We start from the raw sequence: 19,360 nt of genomic DNA, 5'->3' as shown, positions 1-19,360 counted from the left end.
CGCGTCTCTCAGCGGCTGTTGCTTGTCAACAATGGACTCATCCCCGTTTCCGGAGCCTTGTCGGCTTCTGACTCTTCCCAACGAGGTCAAACTCCATGTGGTCAATTATGTACGTCCTTGAGAATTCCGGGCAAACGAAAGTTTGAAAGAGAAATCGCGTCACTGACTGGATCGCAGCTCGATAATCGCAGAGACCTCTTCAATTTGTCTCTAACATGCCGTGTCTTCGAGGACATGGTCATGACCCGGCTCTACCACAACGTCGACTTCCATCTCCCTCAAACCCCATTGCCTGGAACAGCACTGTTCCGAGAGCCAGTTGTGCAATCTGTCCGAGAGCTCACAATCCGAAATGGCAGGAAGGAGAGAAGGAACTCGGTCAACAAGCGCAGGAGAATATCCGATGTGGCTTCTGTGGAGGGCTATGTGAACAGGCTACTTGAGAAAATCCCCCCTAGTCGAGTGAAGAGCTTCGCGTGAGTCAAGTGCCCACAACCCGACCTTGCTCATGCTTACCGTCCCAGATTCTTCCACCAGACACCCCTCGATCGGCAAATGCTGACCTTTCTCGCCCGACGACACGAGAACACCCTGAGGCGCCTCCACTTCTATGATATCTCTTCCTGGAAAGAGGGCGGACTCCTTCCTAGGAACCTGACGACTCTCGAAGCTCGTACGGTCAATGACGGAGATGTTGTTGAAAAGATCATATCGGCCAACAGAAAGTCAATCACGAGATTGTCATTGGGACAGGAGAAACAGTTGCTCGATTGCTACCATAAGAGTAGGCTGAGTTTCCTCCCACAAATACCGCAACCGATGGAGACCTTTTTCACCTCTGCATATGCGCTGGACACGTTCCCTCAACTGCGCGAGCTGTCTCTACAGGGTCTGAACGTGACTCCGCTACGCCCAGCTTCTATCCCGCAAGCCTTGTTCTTCTGCCAGTTGGAACGCCTCACCCTGGAATCCTGCCCGGGCAGCCACGATCTGTTTGAATCGATCGCGGCTACGTTCCACTGGGCGGCGACGTCCCCGGAGGCGCCTCAAAACCCACGCGTCACGCCGTCGCTGAAGCACTTCCTCTTCCGTCACGAGAATCCCACCGCTCCTCTCAAGGAAGCCCTCGTCCGCTTCCTCAGCTCATTTACCGGTCTCCGGACCTTGTCCCTTTTATTTGAAAACGGCGCCATACTGGAAAGGCCGAGCACATTCATCGCCGAACATGGGCCCTCCCTCGAAACCCTTGTGTTTGAGTCCCGCATTCAGCCCCGCGAACATCTCTCGATGGACACTTCCCGCCCTTTTGGCGTCGGCGGATACAGTCACGATCTGTGGGAGGAGTCGATCAACGACATCGCCCGCCTCTGTCCTAACCTCGTCGAACTGGGCATGGGCTTTCCGTGGAACGATGAGATGATCCGAGTGCGGAAGACCGCTCTCCCAACTCTCCAGTACCTGCGGACCATCCACATCCGCAATTTCCCCGAGAATCAAGTGTATAGCCAAATGGGGGACTACAGCATCAAAGAATACGCCACCAAGTTCGTTGACTGGGTCTTTCCCTCGTCGGCGGCAGAAGCAAACCCGTCCCTAACTCACCTAGCCATTGGGCCGACCTTGTACGAGTCTCGTTGGAAGATCACACCTCCCCCCACCTCCGTCGCCGCGGGCGCAAACGCTTCCACCGTCCGGCGCAACCAACAAGCGACGTCGCGCACCCAGCCGCCCGAGTTTCTACGCACGCACCATTTCTGCCTCGACTGGGCCAAGACGCGCTTCAACCGCTGGAGTTGTCTGATCACGCCCGTCTCGGAGAAATACATGGAAGAAATCACCGGCCAGAAACCCCTAGGCGGAGTCTTCGAACAAGTCTGGTTGAAGTGAACCAGCTAGCCCCGGCCCTCCCCCCAAAGAGCCAGATTAGCTTTGTTGGGGGCGCACGGGAAAGGCAGTTCTGGCGGGCTTACTCTCTGATATCTTTTTCCGACCCTTCACGTTCTTCGTGACTGACACTTTTTCCCGGACATCGAACCGTATTTGGGATTAGGATGGTTATGTTTGGGCCATCGATTGAGGATACTCTGTCTCTTTTGGTCAGCAGCAGCCCTCGGTTTGCGTCGCAGTTGCCATTCTTCGTTGTCATTTGTCATTGCCGTCTTATTTTGTTTGTTGCCAGCGAAACGATACCCCATATAGACCGACCGATCGAACTATTCCCTTCTTCTTCTATTTCTGGATCCATTTTGGGTTGGGAAATTTTATGTGAAAATATATGTGATCATTCAATAGAGAGCTCATTGGGGGAACCAAGATATATATAGAAAAGGCATAGATGGCGCACAGTTTGGGGAAGGAAAAGGGCCGTCTTCTTCTTCTTCTTCTTCTTCTTCTTCTTCTTCTTCTTCTTCTTCTTCTTCTTCTTCTTCTTCTTCTTCCTCTTCCTCCTCCTCCTCTGCGGTAAATGTACAGGGCAGGACTTGTGCTCCATCTAGTCCCGGTGGCAGACTCATTCTGCGAGTTCTCCCAGACATGGTAATTATGTATAAACGGCGATATTATTGATGATCAGTTATCCCGAACTCGGCTCAATTGTTGTCGTCCTTGGGTATTTTCACCTGTTCAGGGGGCACCTTTCTCTCCTCCTGTCTCTCAGCATCTGTCCATCTATCTACTTGTCCGGAGAATGCTCAGCACCGATCGAGCCCATGGCCGTGTTGACGCTTCTGGTAGCGTGTAGTTGCCTTCTCAGCCTCCTCGTTCTCAAATCTGCTAGGTCATCGGCGGAAATCTGGCCCCGGGTGGAGCTCTCATCCCGTCGCTGGTGGATAGCCTGTTGGATCCTCTGCTGCTTGAGGAGGCGGTCCTGCTCCTCCACGCCTCGTTGAACCTCTTGTTGCTCTGCGGTGGCGATGACCGTGTTGTCTGCGCCGTTGCTGCTGCTGCTGCGGTCGCTGCTCCCTTCTCGGGAGAAGTTATTGGGGAACACGCGCTGGCCGAGTTTATAGTCCCATTCCCAGTCGCCGGATTTGCCGCCGCTTTTCGCCGTGACCCGTGTCGCCGTCAAGACCATCTCCTTGTCCACGCCTTTGAGCATGTCGTACATGGTCAGTCCGGCCACGGAGGCCGCGGTGATGGCTTCCATCTCCACCCCAGTCTTGCCTTCGCATGTCACCGTGGCTGTGACAAACACGCCACCGTAGAGTCTCTCCATGTCGTGGGGGATACCTATGTCTCCCTTACCCTCGGACAACGGGTAGGGCAGCTTGTCTGCCATGAATGGCTCCAAACGGACTGTGGCGCCTGTGATGTTGAGGCCGGGATGAGCAAGAGGGATGAGGTCAGACGTCTTCTTCGCGGCCTGGATGCCCGCGATGCGCGCCACAGCCAGTGCGTCCCCTTTTCGAAGCCGCGACGCGAATAGCACTCCATATGTCCCATAATGGGAGAAAAGCAGCAAAGTCGTGGCAGTCGCGGAGCGAGAAGTCGGCTTCTTGTTGGCGATAGAAACCATATGCGCTTCGCCATCGGCAGTAAGGTGAGCGAGACTCGTGTCCGTACTGGTTGTTGTTTGTGACTCCCCTCGTTCGGTCTCAGAGGACTGCTTCGATGGCGCGTTTTCTCTCCACCAACCTGGTGACCCACTCTTACTACGTTCACTGCGAGGACTCTGGTGGTGGTACACGCGCTTCATGATATCTCGAATCAGGTATTGACCGTACGACTGCGTTTTAGACCTTGCTCTAGAGGTCTTGCTCCGTAGGGATCGTTGTCTGCTTTCATCCCAGCAGCGAAAGGAATGTGCTGGAATATTCTCCGGCTCCTTGGTTGGTACTCGTCGGTACGCAGACTGGCCATGAACATAGCGAAAGGGCTTATGCCTCAATCTGGCCAGCGAGGTTGTGTTACTGAACTCCCTGAAACCAGCGGGTTTTGTCGCAAGGAGCGAGGAAAAGTAGCGGATTTGGGACCATGATGGCGAAAGTGTAGGTTGTTGCAGCAGATGCATTGGTATTGAAGACCGATGCAAGGCAGTCATGGAGTCAGCATACCTGGAGAGGAATGCAGGGGACGACGAGGCTGGTAAAGATTGTTTGAGAACAGCATCATCTACAGAAGCACAACAGTCAGCGACATCACTGGCTGAAGAAATGGGCCGAAGATGAGCAATGCAGACACGAAATAGGTCTATATTCGTCGTATCCAAACTTTGATATTGTGTACTGTTATTCCACAGGATCCAATCATGGCAGTGTGAAGATCTGGATCTGGGACAATGATGAGAATGTCAAGGCTTACCCACCGATGAGGATCATTGGTCTGTTCTTCATGTTCTCCAGCTCGCCGATACCAGCATGTTTTTCTTTCTTGCGTTTCACCGCCATGCCGATGACATCGAGCAACCTGGCTTCCTTTTCAGACATCACCACCGCCTCAGCCCCGGATAGTCGCTCGCGGCGATCCATCTCGACCTCTCGAATAGCTTCCATGGCCTCGGCGTCGATGGGATTGCCATCATTGGACTCACGTAGAATGTCACGGAGGGAGACTTCGGTATTTCCGAAGAGACAAACCTTGAGATTGCCATCGGAGGTGATTCGAAGTCGATTGCAGGTACCACAGAAGTTGTGTGTCATGGACGTGATGAACCCGATTCGACCAGCGAAACCTGGGACTTTGTATGTCTTGCTCGTGTCGTTTTTGTGGTCGCGGACCTTTTGAACATCAGGATACTTCTGGCGGATGAGAGCCAGCATCTCCCGAAAGCCTAACATCTTCTTCTCGGACCATTTGTTCCCGTCAAACGGCATGTATTCGATAAATCGCACCTCCAGATCTTGGTTCCTGCCCAGCTCCACAAATGGGAGTATCTCCCGTTCATTCAAGCCTCGCATCACTACGCAATTGATCTTGAGTTTGATGGCTGCTCCCAGCTTGTTCATCTCAAGTATCCGATTGATAGATTTCATCACTGCGTCGTGTCCATTCCTCCGCGTCATAATGGTAAACTGGTAAGGATCAAGAGTATCCAGGCTCAAATTGACCCCAGTCAGCCCTGACTCAACCATGGAGTCGAGTTTTCGATGCAAGGATATACCATTTGTCGTTATGCACAATTCTTTCAGACCATTGCTCCTGAGTTTTCCAATCTGATGCATAAGATCCACAATATCTTTCCGCACCGTCGGTTCACCCCCTGTCAACCGTATCTTGTCAACGCCCTGGTTGACGAACAACTCTGAGAGATATACAATTTCGGGTGTTGTGAGTAAGCGTGCCGAAGGAGATAGCTGAATCCCTTCCTCGGGCATGCAGTAAAGGCATCGTAAATTGCATCGTTCAGTGACTGAAATACGCAGATAGTTATGCTGTCGCGAATAGTTGTCGGTCAGAAAAGAAGAGAAAGTTCGCGGTTCGGACTCGTTTCGGAGGCTTTCGAGTCGAGGCCTCTCAGTCTGAGCCGTGCCTAGACTTGGGGTCTGAATGGTATGTGCCTGCCAGCGCGAGCCCTCTGCTGCCGGCCGCGGGGGTTGGGGGTTTGCAGCGGTGGATAACGAGCGCTGAGGATATCGAGGAGGTTTTGAGTGGCGAAAAGATTGCGGTCTCGTCTGGCGCAAGAGGGTGGTAATCATCTGTTTGAAGCTCGCCTCTGCCATGGTTAGAAAGAGTCGAATGCTGGAAAGAGTTCCAGCATTGAGTGCAGCGGGGCGAGCGAAGGCTTTATCGTTAGCAAAAACGGACTATTTGGGATAAATAATAAGACCTCGAAGAAGCAATCTTATACGCGGATGACATGCCGGTTATAAGCAAAAGCATCTCGCTCGGTGACTGGTCGAGTGCTGAGTGAGTGGTAGGCTCAGATTGATATTAGTCACAGTGCAGGAATTTGATGCCAATGTCAAGGCGGAGATGTGAGGAGAAGCACAACCTGTTGCCTCTCAGCCAAACCTGGGAAACTCGCGCGAGATCCGTGCGAGCCGGGAGATGCAGGGGAGCTGTCGTGTCACATGACGTTTCCATCAGCCACATCGTCAGCCACACCTGCCACACTCGCCACAATCGCCATAGTTCGGGGTTAAAGTTTCGTTTTACAAGCGAGTTGATCTTTTTGCTCGGCCGATATTCTTGGAATGCTTTGCACAATTCCGCGTGAATTTCTGCCGGTCTGCGGGTGATGGATGAAGCTGTCAGATTGCTCACGTGGGAGATCGGCGCATTGATGGATTCAGAGAGTGACAGCAAACCCAAGGCCTATATGGTCAAGCACGACGTTTCCCAGATGTCCATGGTCACACCAGATAAAGAGTCCACTTTGCCAGTAGCTTGCAAGGGGCAGAAAGATAGGAGGAAATACCGTTACTGAGACTTATCCACATAGGCGGATCAATGTTTCGATGATTTGGAGCGTGTTTGTAAAGTTTCATATAGTTCCTGCCAGTGTTTCGGAAGCACGGTGGATGTTCGCGCCTGAAAATTGAAGCGTCACCACAGACTCGAGGCTGATCGCCCAGTCACCGGAATAATCACGTGGGAATATGTGCCAGCAAGCTGCATAACTCCCCAATGAAGTGACGATACGCCTTTTTGCGCTTCATCCGGTGCTGCCAGGGGATTTCAATGTTCCATCAACCACAGCGGACCTCGTATTCGGTACCCAGGCACTGCCAAATGCTTTGCCGGTTCTTGGCCGCCCCTGTGAAGATTCATGGCAGCCTGAAGACGGAGGCCAGCGGCCATATAACTGGTGGAAATTACATACCAGATGCGCTGATCACGGGGAGACACAGCTGCCGATGTCCCGGCACCTCGCAAGACAACTCCCAAAACGCGGGCCCTAGCAGCCACACGAGCCAGTCACAGGCGCTCTAGGGGGGAGACACTCCGACACAGCCTCAGCACTTGCCCCCAAGTGTTGTGGCTCTTGGGCCCTCGCGTCCGGATGAGCCCTGCGCAACTCTGACCTGTCCTGCCTGTCTGCCAACTTTCCACTCCCCTTGCTGCTTTCCCTCTTCATCCTCCCTTGTTCCTGTCCTCCCTGCTATTCTCAACTTGACTCTTCAATCATTCCCTCGTTCCATCACCAACACGCTCTCGCTGACTCCACGAACGATATACAAACACCCTCGCATCGACTCTGGACGAGAAAACTTGCATGAAACCCGAGTGACGACCTGGTGAAGCGTCTGTGCCTATTTTTAGGCTGCCTTTAAACCCGCGCAGGCTTCCAGGCCACGCACCCATCAAGTAAACCACCCTCATCTTTGCAATGAGTTATCCTACTGCACATTCGAGCATGTCTCAGCTCAACACCACGTTTGATCCTGACTACGATTCCTTCCTCAACATCGAGAATGATTTCACACCGGCAACGACCACTCCAGACATCAAGTCAGTCCCCATGCTGACCCCTCAATCATCCATCCCAGGCTCTGCAACCTTTGCCACGAGCTCGACTCCTACGACATTCCCAGGACCCAGCTTTCAGTACGATCGGTACCATCAACAGACTGGCATCCCCATCGGCGCCCTTGCAAGCACCTTCAACATCAATAAAGCCACTGGTTTACAGTACCATGAGGGAAATGGAGGCTTCATTATGCCCACTGAGACATTGAACATGCCTTTGAGCGACTTGGACGAGTTCGACTTCTCCCGCAACTCTGCTGACATGGACTTTGAGACGGAGTCACCCAATGGTCTTCCGGCCATCTTCTACCCTGACGCAGCATCTCGTCCGGCTCAATTCATCAGCCCAACCACGTTGGTGGCCCAAAACAACACCGCCTCTACCCCCGTGAAACGAATCTATCCCGGGATGCACAGCCAGCAGGCTGCTCAGGCCAAGGCCCAGCAAGCTCAAAAGCAGGAACAGATGGCACGACAACAGCAAAACCCCCCTCAGAGTCAGAAACCACTTCCGGGATCAGCACCGGCCAAAAGTCAACCGGCGAAGGACCCCCTCGTCGAAGAAAGCATCTCCAAGGTCTTGAATCGGATGAGGCAAGCCAGCGCTGTCTCCATGTCCGACGATGACAACTCCCCCGTGACTGGAATGTCCAGTATGCCTCGCATTAAGAAGGACGAAGATGACATGGACGAGGACGAACGCCTCCTGGCGAGCGAGGAAGGGAAGAAGTTGTCGAGCAAGGAACGCCGCCAACTTAGGAACAAAGTGTCTGCCCGTGCTTTCCGTTCCAGAAGAAAAGGTACGACCTACTGTTTGAATTCTTATCTCGATGTCCACTAACTCTGTTCCTAGAATACATTTCTCAACTGGAAGGAGAAGTTGCCGCCAAAGCCCAAGAGGCCAACGACTTGCGTGCTCAGAATCAGCAATTGCGGGAGGAGAACAACCGGCTCACCGACCTTACTCGGATGCTGCTCTCGTCACAGGCTTTTTCAGGCTTCTTACAGGAGCTCAGCCAGTCCGGGCTGCCACCGCCAAACGTCCAGAGCAACCCTCAGCAGCCCAAAGCTGTTCAAAACAAGCCTCAGCCCCAATCTCAGCCTATCAAGAAAGATGTCAGCTCAGACGAGGCTGCTCATGGCATGCATCTCCGGCAGCCTCAAGTTGGGATGGCGCTAATTCCAGACACTCCTGTTGATTTCTCTGCTCTTCAACCGTCAAATGGCTGGGTCAACGCTCTTCCCACTAACGACTTTCGAGTCTATGCTGTCACCAACTTGCCAGAATTCCCCGTTCTGGATCTTGAGTCTCTTTCAGGAAAGCCCAAATCAAGCCACGGCTCAGGTAAAGGCCTAAAGGACACACCTCGCATTCTCGGCCTCCCGGTCGAACTGGCAAGCTCCACAACAACGGAACCGTCTGAAGTTGATGAGTCTGTCACTCTCGATAGAGAGGCCTTTGCATTATACTTCAATTCCTCTCTCTCCCCCGATGAATTCTCTGCATCAGACCACTCGGATCAGGATATGGAACTCTCTGATGAGGAAAAGGCGGCCAATTTGAAATCACTGTGCCACGACCTTGACGAGACTTGTGACAAGCTCGCACAATACACATCGCATATGAGATGAAAGTCTGTTTTATCAAGTAATGAAGGGAATTTAGCTGGGTGATCACCAGGTTGATTGCGTAGCACAGAATTTTTGATGGCATTTCGGCTTCGCCTGATGATGCCAATGCACAGAGTTCGAAATCATATCAATTTTCACCATGTTCCAAACTCCGAACTCCTCACAGTTTTCCTACAACTCTGTAATTGGCGCCATTTGGACAGTTTGTAGCTAAGATTATCTGCATATGCCGTCTTATAGAAGGAATATTTACATCATTGGCCATTATTGGCTCGCAGTCAGTGTGGGTCACACAAGGCGGCCTCGCAGCCTTGTCAACGTGTAGTAACTGACAACCTTTTTTCCAATCTACATTCCAACGCCATTCTCGCTTTGGACACTCATTTGTCGTGGTTTGTTCTTCTACCGGTTCTCATGGCTGTCGCGTAGATACACCCACGGTTTTTAGGGCTTTACACTTCCAACTATACCATGCACTGAGACACATTTCTTCCCCCACCTGTTCGCCGTGGCTCTCTCGAAGCCGATCTCTGTTTCCCTGCGGGCATATTCTACGTCCCAGCTCTTCACGAAAGGCCCGAACCCCTCGGCTCGTTCTTTCTCTCCCTTTGCTGCGAAACCGTACCGCTCGACTCGGCTGGCCGATCCGACCCTGAAATCTCATCCAGGCAAACGACAACGAATTCACCCAGGTGGAAAACATTCTTCCTCGAAAAGAAAAAAATTGGTCTGGGATGAAGCAAAGGCTGGAGTACAGGAGAGAAATCTTAATCCCGCTCGAACCCGCCTGAGCATTTCTCGCTTGTCTGCGCACAGAAGAAGCATCGTACATAACCAAGTCGGAATCAAGACATCCTTGCTCACGAGGTCGAAAAGATCCCAAACAATGCATTCGGAGAAGGGGGGCGCCAAATCGGTCGGGGTGCGCACAAATTTCCACTTCCAATTCATTACAACTCCTACCTCCGATACTCCTGGGACGTCGCTGGTCCTACACTTCGACTCCAAGAGGTACATATTTGGGGAGATTACTGAAGGGACCCAACGAGCATGTGTGCAACGTGGAATTGGACTCCGGAAAGTTCGCGGCCTGTTCCTCTCAGGAAAGACACTGTGGAACAATGGAGGGCTCATAGGCCTCATCCTCACAATGGCAGATGTACAGCAGTCAGAAATTGATGAAGACACCAAGAGGCGCCCCAGACTGCACATTCATGCAGGTCCGAAGCAGCTTCACTCATTGGCATGTGCGCGCAGGTTTGTCTTTCGAACGGGAATGCCGTTGTCAGTCCATGAGGTAGACGTCCGCAAGAACAAGACTGATCCAAAGCCGATTCATGTGGATGAGCACATACGGGTGTGGGCACTGCCAATCGAGGACCGCTCTACCACCTCCTCGCTACACGGGAAGCCGGATGAATCTACCGTTGACGAATTCCAGTTGGAAAAAGAGCAAACTCTGCGACAAGAAGTTGTCAACAACATGTTCGACTCGGACTGGAGGCGTGATCAACTGTTGCAGGCCAAGCTCGAGGACATCAAACTACCGGCAGTAGTGTGGGTGAGAGATCCCGAGACGAAGACACTGATAAGTTATCCCGTTTTCGACATCAGTAAAACCACCCTTGCGCCCGACACAGAAGTGCTGGTTCGCAGTCCCTGGCCTGCCTCAACTGTACAAGAGCTGCCACCAGCAAGAGGCTTGCCAGAAACTGTAGCAATGTCCTACATTGTCAAGGGTCACCCCCAGCGTGGAATTTTTGACGCTGCAAAAGCGAAAGCCTTGGGCCTGCGGCCCGGGCCAAAATATGCGAAGCTGGTAGCAGGAGAATCCGTGGAGAGCGACGATGGTACACGAGTCACAATCACCCCAGAAATGGTGTTGAGCCCCACCCGGCCAGGCAGAGGGTTTGCCTTGTTCGATATACCTTCAGTCGGCTATCTTGAAGAGCTCGAGCGACAATTGGATAGTCAGGCTGACTGGCTGTTGGAAGGAGTCGAATCCGCAGTCTGGATGACCAAAGGCAAAGTGTTACAAGCAGAGAAATTTCACCAACTGCTTCATAAGCTCAAAGACCTGAAGCATGTGATTTCGGATCCCCATCTGTCCAACGATTACATTGCCCATGATTCATCTGCCGTATCTTCTGCCAGACTGTCCCAGATCGCGCCTGACCTTTTCTCCATCCCTCGATTTGATAATTCGAGTGCATATCGGGCAGTGATCGATAAATCGGTCGTTGAGCCGGGCAGTGTGCTCGACAAACTCCAAATCATACCGGCGAGAAGAGGTCTGAAGGTGCATGTCGAGCCCCATCCCAGCATTGATGAAAGTGAGATCACGCCAGGCCTTGACCTGGACTCACTTACAACACCCATAGAATCAGCAGTACGGGAAGTGTTACCAAATAATGTGTCAATGTACAAAGCTCCAATCTCCGACCTCAAAACAGGTACGGATTTGGACGAGCCGGAAATTGTAACACTTGGAACTGGTTCGGCGGCGCCGTCAAAGTACCGCAATGTCTCGGCCATCCTACTTCGCATGCCGGATGGGATGGGGAACTACCTATTTGATTGTGGTGAAGGCACCCTTGGTCAATTGAAAAGGCTTTACAATGCTGAACAACTGGACGACATTTTGTTCAATCTCCGGGGGCTCTGGATATCGCACCTCCACGCAGACCATCACCTGGGCACAGTGTCTGTATTGAAAGCTATATTCCAGACTGCTCAAAGACTTTCAGATTCTGAGCAACGTGGTCGCCCTCCGCCTCCATATCTGTTCTCGGAAATCAACATGATTGACTATTTGGATGACTACGAATCTGTCATGGGCATACCCACCGATATGCTCTGCACCCCGATCGCCTGCGACCCTCACGGAGGTCTGTTCCATCGAAGCAGGCACTTCGAGATACAGAACGACCTTCACATCAATGAACTGCGTACCGTGAAGGTCAGTCATTGTCATGGCGCGCAAGCCGTCTCGGTCACCTTCAAAAACGGGTTCAAGTTCTCGTACAGTGGCGATTGCCGGCCCAACGAGGCATTCTGCGAAATTGGGGCCGGCTCGGACGTTCTAGTACATGAAGCCACCTTTGACGATGGCATGGAAGGCGATGCTATGGCTAAAAAGCACAGCACGACAGGCGAAGCTGTCGGCGTTGCTCTGGGTATGCGAGCCAAGAACCTCATCCTTACCCACTTCAGTCAGCGTTATCAGAAGATACCAGTCTTCAGCAGCGTTCGAATGCCGGAGCGTGTCTCTGAAGAGGATCTGCTTGACGACGTTGATGCCGAGTTGATCAACACAAGCGCAAATGGCAACGAAGACGGCTCAGAATCGGAGCATCTCTCTGCACCAAAACCGGACTCCTCCGCATGGATTCAGCCCGACTCAGCCGTGCGTGACCTCAACATCGCCGTAGCTTTCGACCTAATGCACATGCGTGTCTCGCAAATTCAACACATGAAAACTCTGTTCCCCGCAATCTCCAAGATGTTTGAGATAGAGGAGGAAAAGAGGGATCGAACGCGCATGGAAGCAGCGGCCCAACAGAAAGCGGACATAGAAGGCAGGAGACAAAAGAGGCTGCAAGCCATGGAAATGAACAAGAAGAAGATGGATAAGAACCAGGGGAAGAGCAACAAGAACAACCAGAAAAAGGGGGAAGAAGTAGGAATCACTGCAGGAGCACGGAGTCAGCCAGTGCCTGGGGCCCTGCAGTCGAGAGATAGTCGTGGCACAGCAGCCAGTCATTCCGCCGTCTCCTCAATACTCGATGCACGCAAGACGGAGCCCGCCACGAGCAACGGCGTTGAAACCGGTAAGACACGCAACACAGGTACCGGTGAGGGTGTGAATGCTAAGCGTGCTCAGACCGGTGACGGCGGCGAGGTGCCAACGTTGGACGTGGCAGCACGAGACGGCGGCGACTTCTCAGCAGATCTGCCACAGGAACGGAAGCCCAGCAACGGCGAAGCCTCGTTTGGCACTGAGAACCAAACTCCGGTGAAGAGACGCAGAATTGAATAGGCTCTGAGTCGAGGGGCCCCGACAGCGTGACGGCTGGCAGTGCTGCAAGCTGCATCTAGAGCCTTGAGGTTGACCTCAGCGTCTCAGAGAACGACAAGCCACGGCCCCAAGCCGGGCGGCGGATGCTCCTATGTACTGTAGTTCTGCATTGGCTCTCTTGTTCCCTCCCGTCAGTACTATCATCTAGATAGATAGTTTGTTCAATAACTTTACTGACCCCGATCTCCCCTAGTCTTTCTTCTTTTCAAAGCATTCATTCATTCATGCTGCGCCCGTGAGATAGACAGCTAGATAGCCAGATAACCAGATAGCCAGCTAGATCCCTTGCCCCAGAAGGACTGACTCTATGGTTCCGAACGGTGGTGAATGAAACGTGGATCCAGCTGCGCGACTTTCTGCTCGTGTCCCCCTCGTATTGTATGGGCATAACGCACCTAACAAGCGTGTGTGATACGGTATACATACATACACATCTTTTCCCAAAAAAAAAAAATTGATCAGTGTAAGTCATGTTATTAGTAGCACATAGTTAGTACTATGTATGGCCTTCTTAAGAGCCACAGAAAGAAACACACAACGTTCCATCTTCTTCCCCCCCCCTCTGTCAAAACCCGCCAATTAATTTGACTACTATTATTTACCTGCCACGATAGAACCAGCCAAGGTCGTCCCTCGATGAAATTTCTGATTCATACGCTGCGCTCCACGTCGATTGCACATCATCCCTGCTATTATCCTGGCGCCTGGTCTGGCTGTAGCCTTGGGCGGGGGTGTGGGCGTGGCTCTGGCTGAGGTCTCTGTTTCCGCTTCTGCTCCTGTCGTCATGACTGCTCCGGGCCCTTCCCGATCCTGCCCTCTGGCGCACATGCAGCACGTCGCGGTGAATGGCGTGGGCGTCGGGCCTTCTTTGGCTGCTGCTGCCTTCGTCGTGGCATTGACTGGTGCTCGCCCGGACGGACAGCCGTTCAGGAGTTAGCCTCTGCCTCGTGGTGGCCGAGACCAGCGTCGACGCCGAAGCCGAAGCCGTCCGCAGGGTCTCGGAGGACGATGAGCCAGAGCTTCTGCTCCGTGAGTAGGCGCTGATCACCTGGTCGTACAGGTGGAGGAAGTCTTCAGTGGAGGACGGCGGGCGTCTCCTGGCGGGAGGCGTCGATGGTACCTGTCGTCGTTGCGGCGCACGCCCACAGGTCGATTCCGGTGACGGTGTTGTCGCGCCCGGCCCTGCTGCAGGGTAGCGGACTTCATCGTGCAGGTGGAGGGACAGTTCTGAGGCAGACGACGGAGGAGGCGTGCATGCGCCTGGCCCCAGTCTCGATAGTGTTTCAGATGTGTTCGTCCTCGTCGTCGTCATGAAAGAAGACGGGCCGAGGAGGTCGGTGTACGTCTCTGCCGCATCGCGTCTGGGAGCTGCAGCCGGTAGCCCCTGTCCTGTCAATGGCGGCGCACGGGCTCGAGACTGAGAGTAGTCGATATGACTGCCACGGTGCTCATCCTCATCCTCGTCCAATCTGGACAGTCGATGTCTGCTTCGCGAGGTATGGCGCGGCTGTGTATTTGACCCCGTCGTGGTAGTGACAGAGTAGATACTCGAACTCGACACCAAGGCCGGCTCTGTTTCCCAAGAATATCTCGACAAGACGGATGGACATTGGAACCTGTCTTCCGTGGATGTGGCAGAGAAGGGTTCATGCCGTTGCTCATGGCCCCGGTCATCCGTTGGACGAGAGTGGAAGGTAGATGGTCGTGTTTGTTGTCGTGGTGGTGCTGTCTTCCACTGTGATCTTGGAGAGACGTAGTCAAACTCTTCGTCCTGGTCAGTAGGGTCACTCAACACCTGGGAAGCACCAGTTGGTGTACCTTCAACGCTATAGATTGATGCTCGTTCAGTCAGGCTGGAATGATGTCCGTAAGGGCTTTGGCCTTTCAAGGATGGGTCACCCGAGACCGTGCCGATATCTGATTCGAATGAATATTTCACATTTGAATGGACCTTATCTGGAAGATATGTCGTGCTTGTCAATGCCTCATAGGCATCCATGTCTTCAAGATCGGCTCCGTCCAGGTGATCCAGCAGATCCCCTCCGGGGTAGTCGTCGTAGATGGCTTCCACGTTGGTTGTTTGCGCAGCATCGCGCCCTGGAGGAGCCGGGGGGTTGGGCACGAGACGACAACTATCGGCACGCTTGGCTTTTGTCCTCCCACTGTTCGTTCTGCCTGGCTTCATGAACTTATATTTCTCCTTCATCACCGCTTCAATGTTAGCCCTTGTCTTCTTCAATTCCACCGCTTCATGCTCATTTTGCAATAAGACAGTGTCAAGGTCAATCTCTAGGCCAGTAGCTCTTTTAACGCACCGCGACAGTGCGGCAATCCAAACCTGCACCCATGACTGGAGTCTGGGGTTTCCATGGGTCATGATGAAATTATGGGTTGCCCTTGACCGGACGGCCCATCTCAGGTCCAGGAGAATCTCCAGATCACATGTGATACGAGACAGGATGCATGCGCGGCAGCGGTCACTTTGGTAATGCCACTTCAACTCGCTGCTTGAAGTCATGAAAGTCTTTTCGTAATCTTCTGGCGTGAGCCACAAGGCGTGTAGGGACCGAAGTCTCATCACACGAACGAACTGTTCCGGGGATAGCATATCGCACTGCGAAATGAGATTGTTGAGACGAATTCCCACTTCCAGTTGGACATGGTGCAGCACGATGTCCACGACGTCGTAGTGGAGGGCTTTGTGGACCTGGCAGAGATGACCGCGAGGCGGCAGGAGGATCTTCTCCAATCGACTCGGTCTGAGAAAGGAAGGCAGCGATTTCACCTCCTGGACGATTCGTCGTGAGAGTGTTTCCGGTTCTTCATTGGGTCGAAACTGCAGCAATTTGGCCAGTGTCGGCACGGATCCATGTGGGATTTCTTCAATATGCATCTTGTCAGTTCTTTTGTTTTTCTGACTGAGTGGTCGAGGAATCTCTTACCTTTGAGTTGTGCCAGGACCTTGAGCTTGTTGTTGCCAAACTTAGCTCCTTGCGTAGAGACAGAGCGTGTGATGAGGAAATTTGAGAGAAAATGGATCTCGTGGGAAGTGCATTTTTATACGCCTTCCCACAGACAATGGATCAAAGAAAATGTCTTGGACAAAGGAGGGCTGCGGTCATGGTCTTTGATTGAAGAATTTCAATGTTGACCAGCCGTGGAAAAAGAGTATTGCTTTGTCCCAACAGAAAGCTGACCATTCGAAGGCAGTGGGCGATGTCTGCCTACCTGCCCGGAATTGCCAACACTGAGTTTCGGGAAATCAGGATTACTCAGAGCATTGAAATGAAGCGCAGAGAGAGAGAGAGTCCTTGTTGTTTGTTCGATTATGCAAACTGAGTATCACCATGACCCTCAGGCATACCCAGCCCATCTTTTTGTACACATTACCGTAGTTTGCAAGAACATCGTGAGGGCACATAGGCCCTACCCCCCCCAAACCCCAACATCTTTGAGTACCATCCTGGCCCTTCCCGTATACTCAGTAAAAACAGTTGTTGAAGAGGTACCATGAAAGACCTGGATCGTAACAATAAATATTTTATACAAAAGCTTTTCAATGCATCCCGTCTGCATGGAGGATTGCAGGGCTCCTGCTGTGGATGCCTGCAACACGGTCCGATATTGACTTAGCATCGAAGCCACTCTTGCGTCTGTTGCTTCGCCGCAAAGCTTGTTTGACCTCTTGCTCTTCCCTTGCTTCTTCCTCGGGCACTCGAGGTCCACCATTCGCCTTGTCGTCAAGGACCTGCCTCTGACTCGAGCGGGCTTGTTGCTCTGCATTATCCATATCAATCTTCGGCGAGTTGACAACTGAAGCGGAGGCGGCAACAGCATCTGCGTCCACTTTCTTTTGGGCTGCAATCCTGTCGCGTTCGTAGCGGGCTGACACATCCCCACCAGTCCATGCAGTGTTAAGAAAGCGGTCCCAGAATGTGAAGAACGGTTGCGAGAAATTGGTCTTGATGCCCCAACTCTGATGGTGCACGTCGTGATAAGCCGCATTGTTGGAGGTGACATGTTGCAGAGGATCCCATGGAAAGGCATATCCGCAATGGTCATCAACCGTCTTGATTGAAGAGAAAGTAAAGAACCACATGCCTTGTCGGATGGTCATTCCAGTTGTCAAATAGGCTACGCCCGTTCCAAGTGTGTCGAGCATGAAGCCTTCCAAGGGGTGGTTGTACAGTGCTCCGTATGCATAGGGAACATACAATCGATGGTGCCGAGAATGGAAGGTGGTGTAAAGAAATTTGTTCATGTGCATGGCCCGATGGAGGAAGTATTGCCATGTGTCTACAATGAGGGTGGCGACAGTAAATTGAATCAAGGGAATGCCAATCCAATAAATCGACTTCGCGACTCTCATTTCCCACTCTGCAAAGGACGGGGTCGAATAAATGCCTCCGGTTAAAGCACCCGCGAGCTGAGGATAGTTGTGCTGTAGTTTTCGGCCGAGAGACATGGCATCCAAGCCGATGAAACCAAGCAAGGTTGGAATATATCTTTCGGAGATGCGCAGACGCTGGGCCCAGACGGCAATATCGTACTCCTCTTTACCAATGGTTTCAACAGGGTCGAAGGAAGCGATAATCAATCCAAACACCGTCTGGACTATTTGTTGTATAATAACATCCCTGAAGACTTCGAACCTAGTGACGTGATTGCGTTTGAGCACTTCGGCTGGAGTGTGCATTCGATACTGTGAACACAGATCATAGGTATCCAAGATATGGAAGAAGGCTGAGACGACCCAATAGGCAATGACAGGAGCGAGCAGTTGAAGGAGGGGATCTGACACTCCTGGGATCATAGAGGGCCGGGGGCTCAGGGTATAGGAAGGGAGAGCAGGTAGGTCTGAAAAGGTTGCGTTCGCCATGTTGTCGGACATGGGATGGGAATAGAAACAAGGACAAGATTCGACGTAGAGGTTCAAGGCAGATATATTACAGGCGGGCGCGGGAGGCTCGGATGAATGTGCAAGGGTTGGTCCGTGGTGGAAGGAAGGGTCCGTTCTGGGGAGAATCTCTCGGCCCAGTCAAGGGGCCGACAAAAGCAGGGGAGAGAACCAGTAGAAATTGAAGCAAGAGAAGAGCACCGGAAGTGAAGGAAGGAGTGAATTAAAAGAACAAGATGATAATGTCAGAAGAGAGGTGGAGAGACCGACAGGGACAAACTGCGAAGGTGATGAGGATCAGGAGTTTCCGGAGAATTATTGTGATTTGATGATGAGCGAAATTTGCCTCCCCTTCGCGTGGTAGTCACGTGACTCATCGACGCTCGTCACGTGTGCCAAGGGGTGCGATTTGCAGCAAAATTTTTGGTGGCAGCGGGACCCCACACCGCAGTTTATTAGGTGGATAGGCATTCACAGATGCCCTGCGATCTCGAACCCCTCATCAACCCAACCAGGCTTGCGCTCATTCTTTTTTTTCTTTCGCCTGGCCATTTCCACCTTCCAGCAGAACCTCTGTCCATTGTCTGCCTTTTCCTCTGTGTTTGCTGTAGCACCCGATTCAAGATGATCATCTACAGGGTACAACCCCTTGCATCCGCACCCCTCAGGTGCCTGTCAAACCCCCCCGCCTGAATTAACTAATAAATTTTGTATCAGGACATCATCAGCGGCGATGAGCTCGCGTCTGACACCTCCAAAATCATCGATGTCGGCAATGGTCTGTGGGAGATTGACGGCAAGATGGTGACAAAAGGCTCCGAGAACTTCGGTTAGTTATGTCCTCTTGACTCGCCTCTTCTGCAAACTTAGACTAAACTCCTGAAATTCAGTTCTTGAGGGCGCCAACCCGTCTGCCGAGGGTGAAGACGCCGACGAAGGTGCGGACGACACCAAGGTCACGGTCCTTGATCTTGCAGACCAGTTTCGTCTGCAGAAAATGGAAGGTGGAATGACCAAGAAGTCGTATCAGTCCGAACTCAAGAGTACGTCACAAGTCGTGGGCCGGAAATTGTCACGGCTACAATGTTGACCTTGGCACAGAATACATGAAAGCCCTTACGGAGAAACTGAAGGAGAAGGGTAAGAGCGAGGAAGAAATCAAGAAATTCCAGTCCGAAGCACCTGCTGCCGCCAAAAAGATTCTGGCAAACTGGGACAACTACGACATCTATCAGGGCGAATCCATGACCGAGAACGGCATGTACGTCCTCGTCGACTTCCGCGAGGACGGTATGACGCCATATGCGACCGTCTGGAAATGGGGTTTGGAAGAATACAAGGTGTAA

The 19,360-nt window shown here is 52.4% G+C and overlaps 7 protein-coding genes across 7 annotated transcripts; 4 read left to right on the top strand and 3 right to left on the bottom strand.

Annotated features, from left to right (window-relative positions):
* Positions 1-31: 31 nt before the first annotated feature.
* Positions 32-1,887, top strand: AYL99_00353 (hypothetical protein; the record flags this gene model as incomplete). The annotated part of the gene is made up of 3 exons (XM_018831869.1): positions 32-109; positions 178-476; positions 525-1,887. 3 exons carry the CDS (start codon positions 32-34, stop codon positions 1,885-1,887), a joined length of 1,740 nt encoding a protein of 579 aa, XP_018697748.1.
* A 784-nt stretch (positions 1,888-2,671) lies between these two features.
* Positions 2,672-5,657, bottom strand: AYL99_00352 (molybdenum cofactor biosynthesis protein A; the record flags this gene model as incomplete). Its single annotated transcript, XM_018831868.1, has 2 exons — positions 2,672-4,110; positions 4,304-5,657. 2 exons carry the CDS (start codon positions 5,655-5,657, stop codon positions 2,672-2,674), a joined length of 2,793 nt encoding a protein of 930 aa, XP_018697747.1.
* A 1,637-nt stretch (positions 5,658-7,294) lies between these two features.
* AYL99_00351 (hypothetical protein) lies at positions 7,295-9,039 on the top strand (the record flags this gene model as incomplete). Its single annotated transcript, XM_018831867.1, has 2 exons — positions 7,295-8,207; positions 8,261-9,039. The coding sequence occupies 2 exons, from the start codon at positions 7,295-7,297 to the stop codon at positions 9,037-9,039; spliced, it is 1,692 nt and encodes a 563-aa protein (XP_018697746.1).
* An 886-nt stretch (positions 9,040-9,925) lies between these two features.
* Positions 9,926-13,078, top strand: AYL99_00350 (hypothetical protein; the record flags this gene model as incomplete). Its single annotated transcript, XM_018831866.1, has 1 exon — positions 9,926-13,078. One exon carries the CDS (start codon positions 9,926-9,928, stop codon positions 13,076-13,078), a length of 3,153 nt encoding a protein of 1,050 aa, XP_018697745.1.
* A 637-nt stretch (positions 13,079-13,715) lies between these two features.
* On the bottom strand, positions 13,716-16,010 carry AYL99_00349 (hypothetical protein; the record flags this gene model as incomplete). Its single annotated transcript, XM_018831865.1, has 1 exon — positions 13,716-16,010. The coding sequence occupies one exon, from the start codon at positions 16,008-16,010 to the stop codon at positions 13,716-13,718; it is 2,295 nt and encodes a 764-aa protein (XP_018697744.1).
* A 663-nt stretch (positions 16,011-16,673) lies between these two features.
* AYL99_00348 (hypothetical protein) lies at positions 16,674-17,996 on the bottom strand (the record flags this gene model as incomplete). The annotated part of the gene is made up of 1 exon (XM_018831864.1): positions 16,674-17,996. The coding sequence occupies one exon, from the start codon at positions 17,994-17,996 to the stop codon at positions 16,674-16,676; it is 1,323 nt and encodes a 440-aa protein (XP_018697743.1).
* Positions 17,997-18,638: 642 nt separating this feature from the next.
* On the top strand, positions 18,639-19,360 carry AYL99_00347 (hypothetical protein; the record flags this gene model as incomplete). The annotated part of the gene is made up of 4 exons (XM_018831863.1): positions 18,639-18,653; positions 18,732-18,843; positions 18,905-19,057; positions 19,116-19,360. 4 exons carry the CDS (start codon positions 18,639-18,641, stop codon positions 19,358-19,360), a joined length of 525 nt encoding a protein of 174 aa, XP_018697742.1.

This window comes from Fonsecaea erecta (genome assembly GCF_001651985.1).
Source record: "Fonsecaea erecta strain CBS 125763 chromosome Unknown Scaff1, whole genome shotgun sequence".
Lineage (NCBI taxonomy): Eukaryota > Fungi > Ascomycota > Eurotiomycetes > Chaetothyriales > Herpotrichiellaceae > Fonsecaea > Fonsecaea erecta.
The sequence above is the reverse complement of the archived record's forward strand: the minus strand, read 5'-3'. Positions and strand labels throughout refer to the sequence as shown.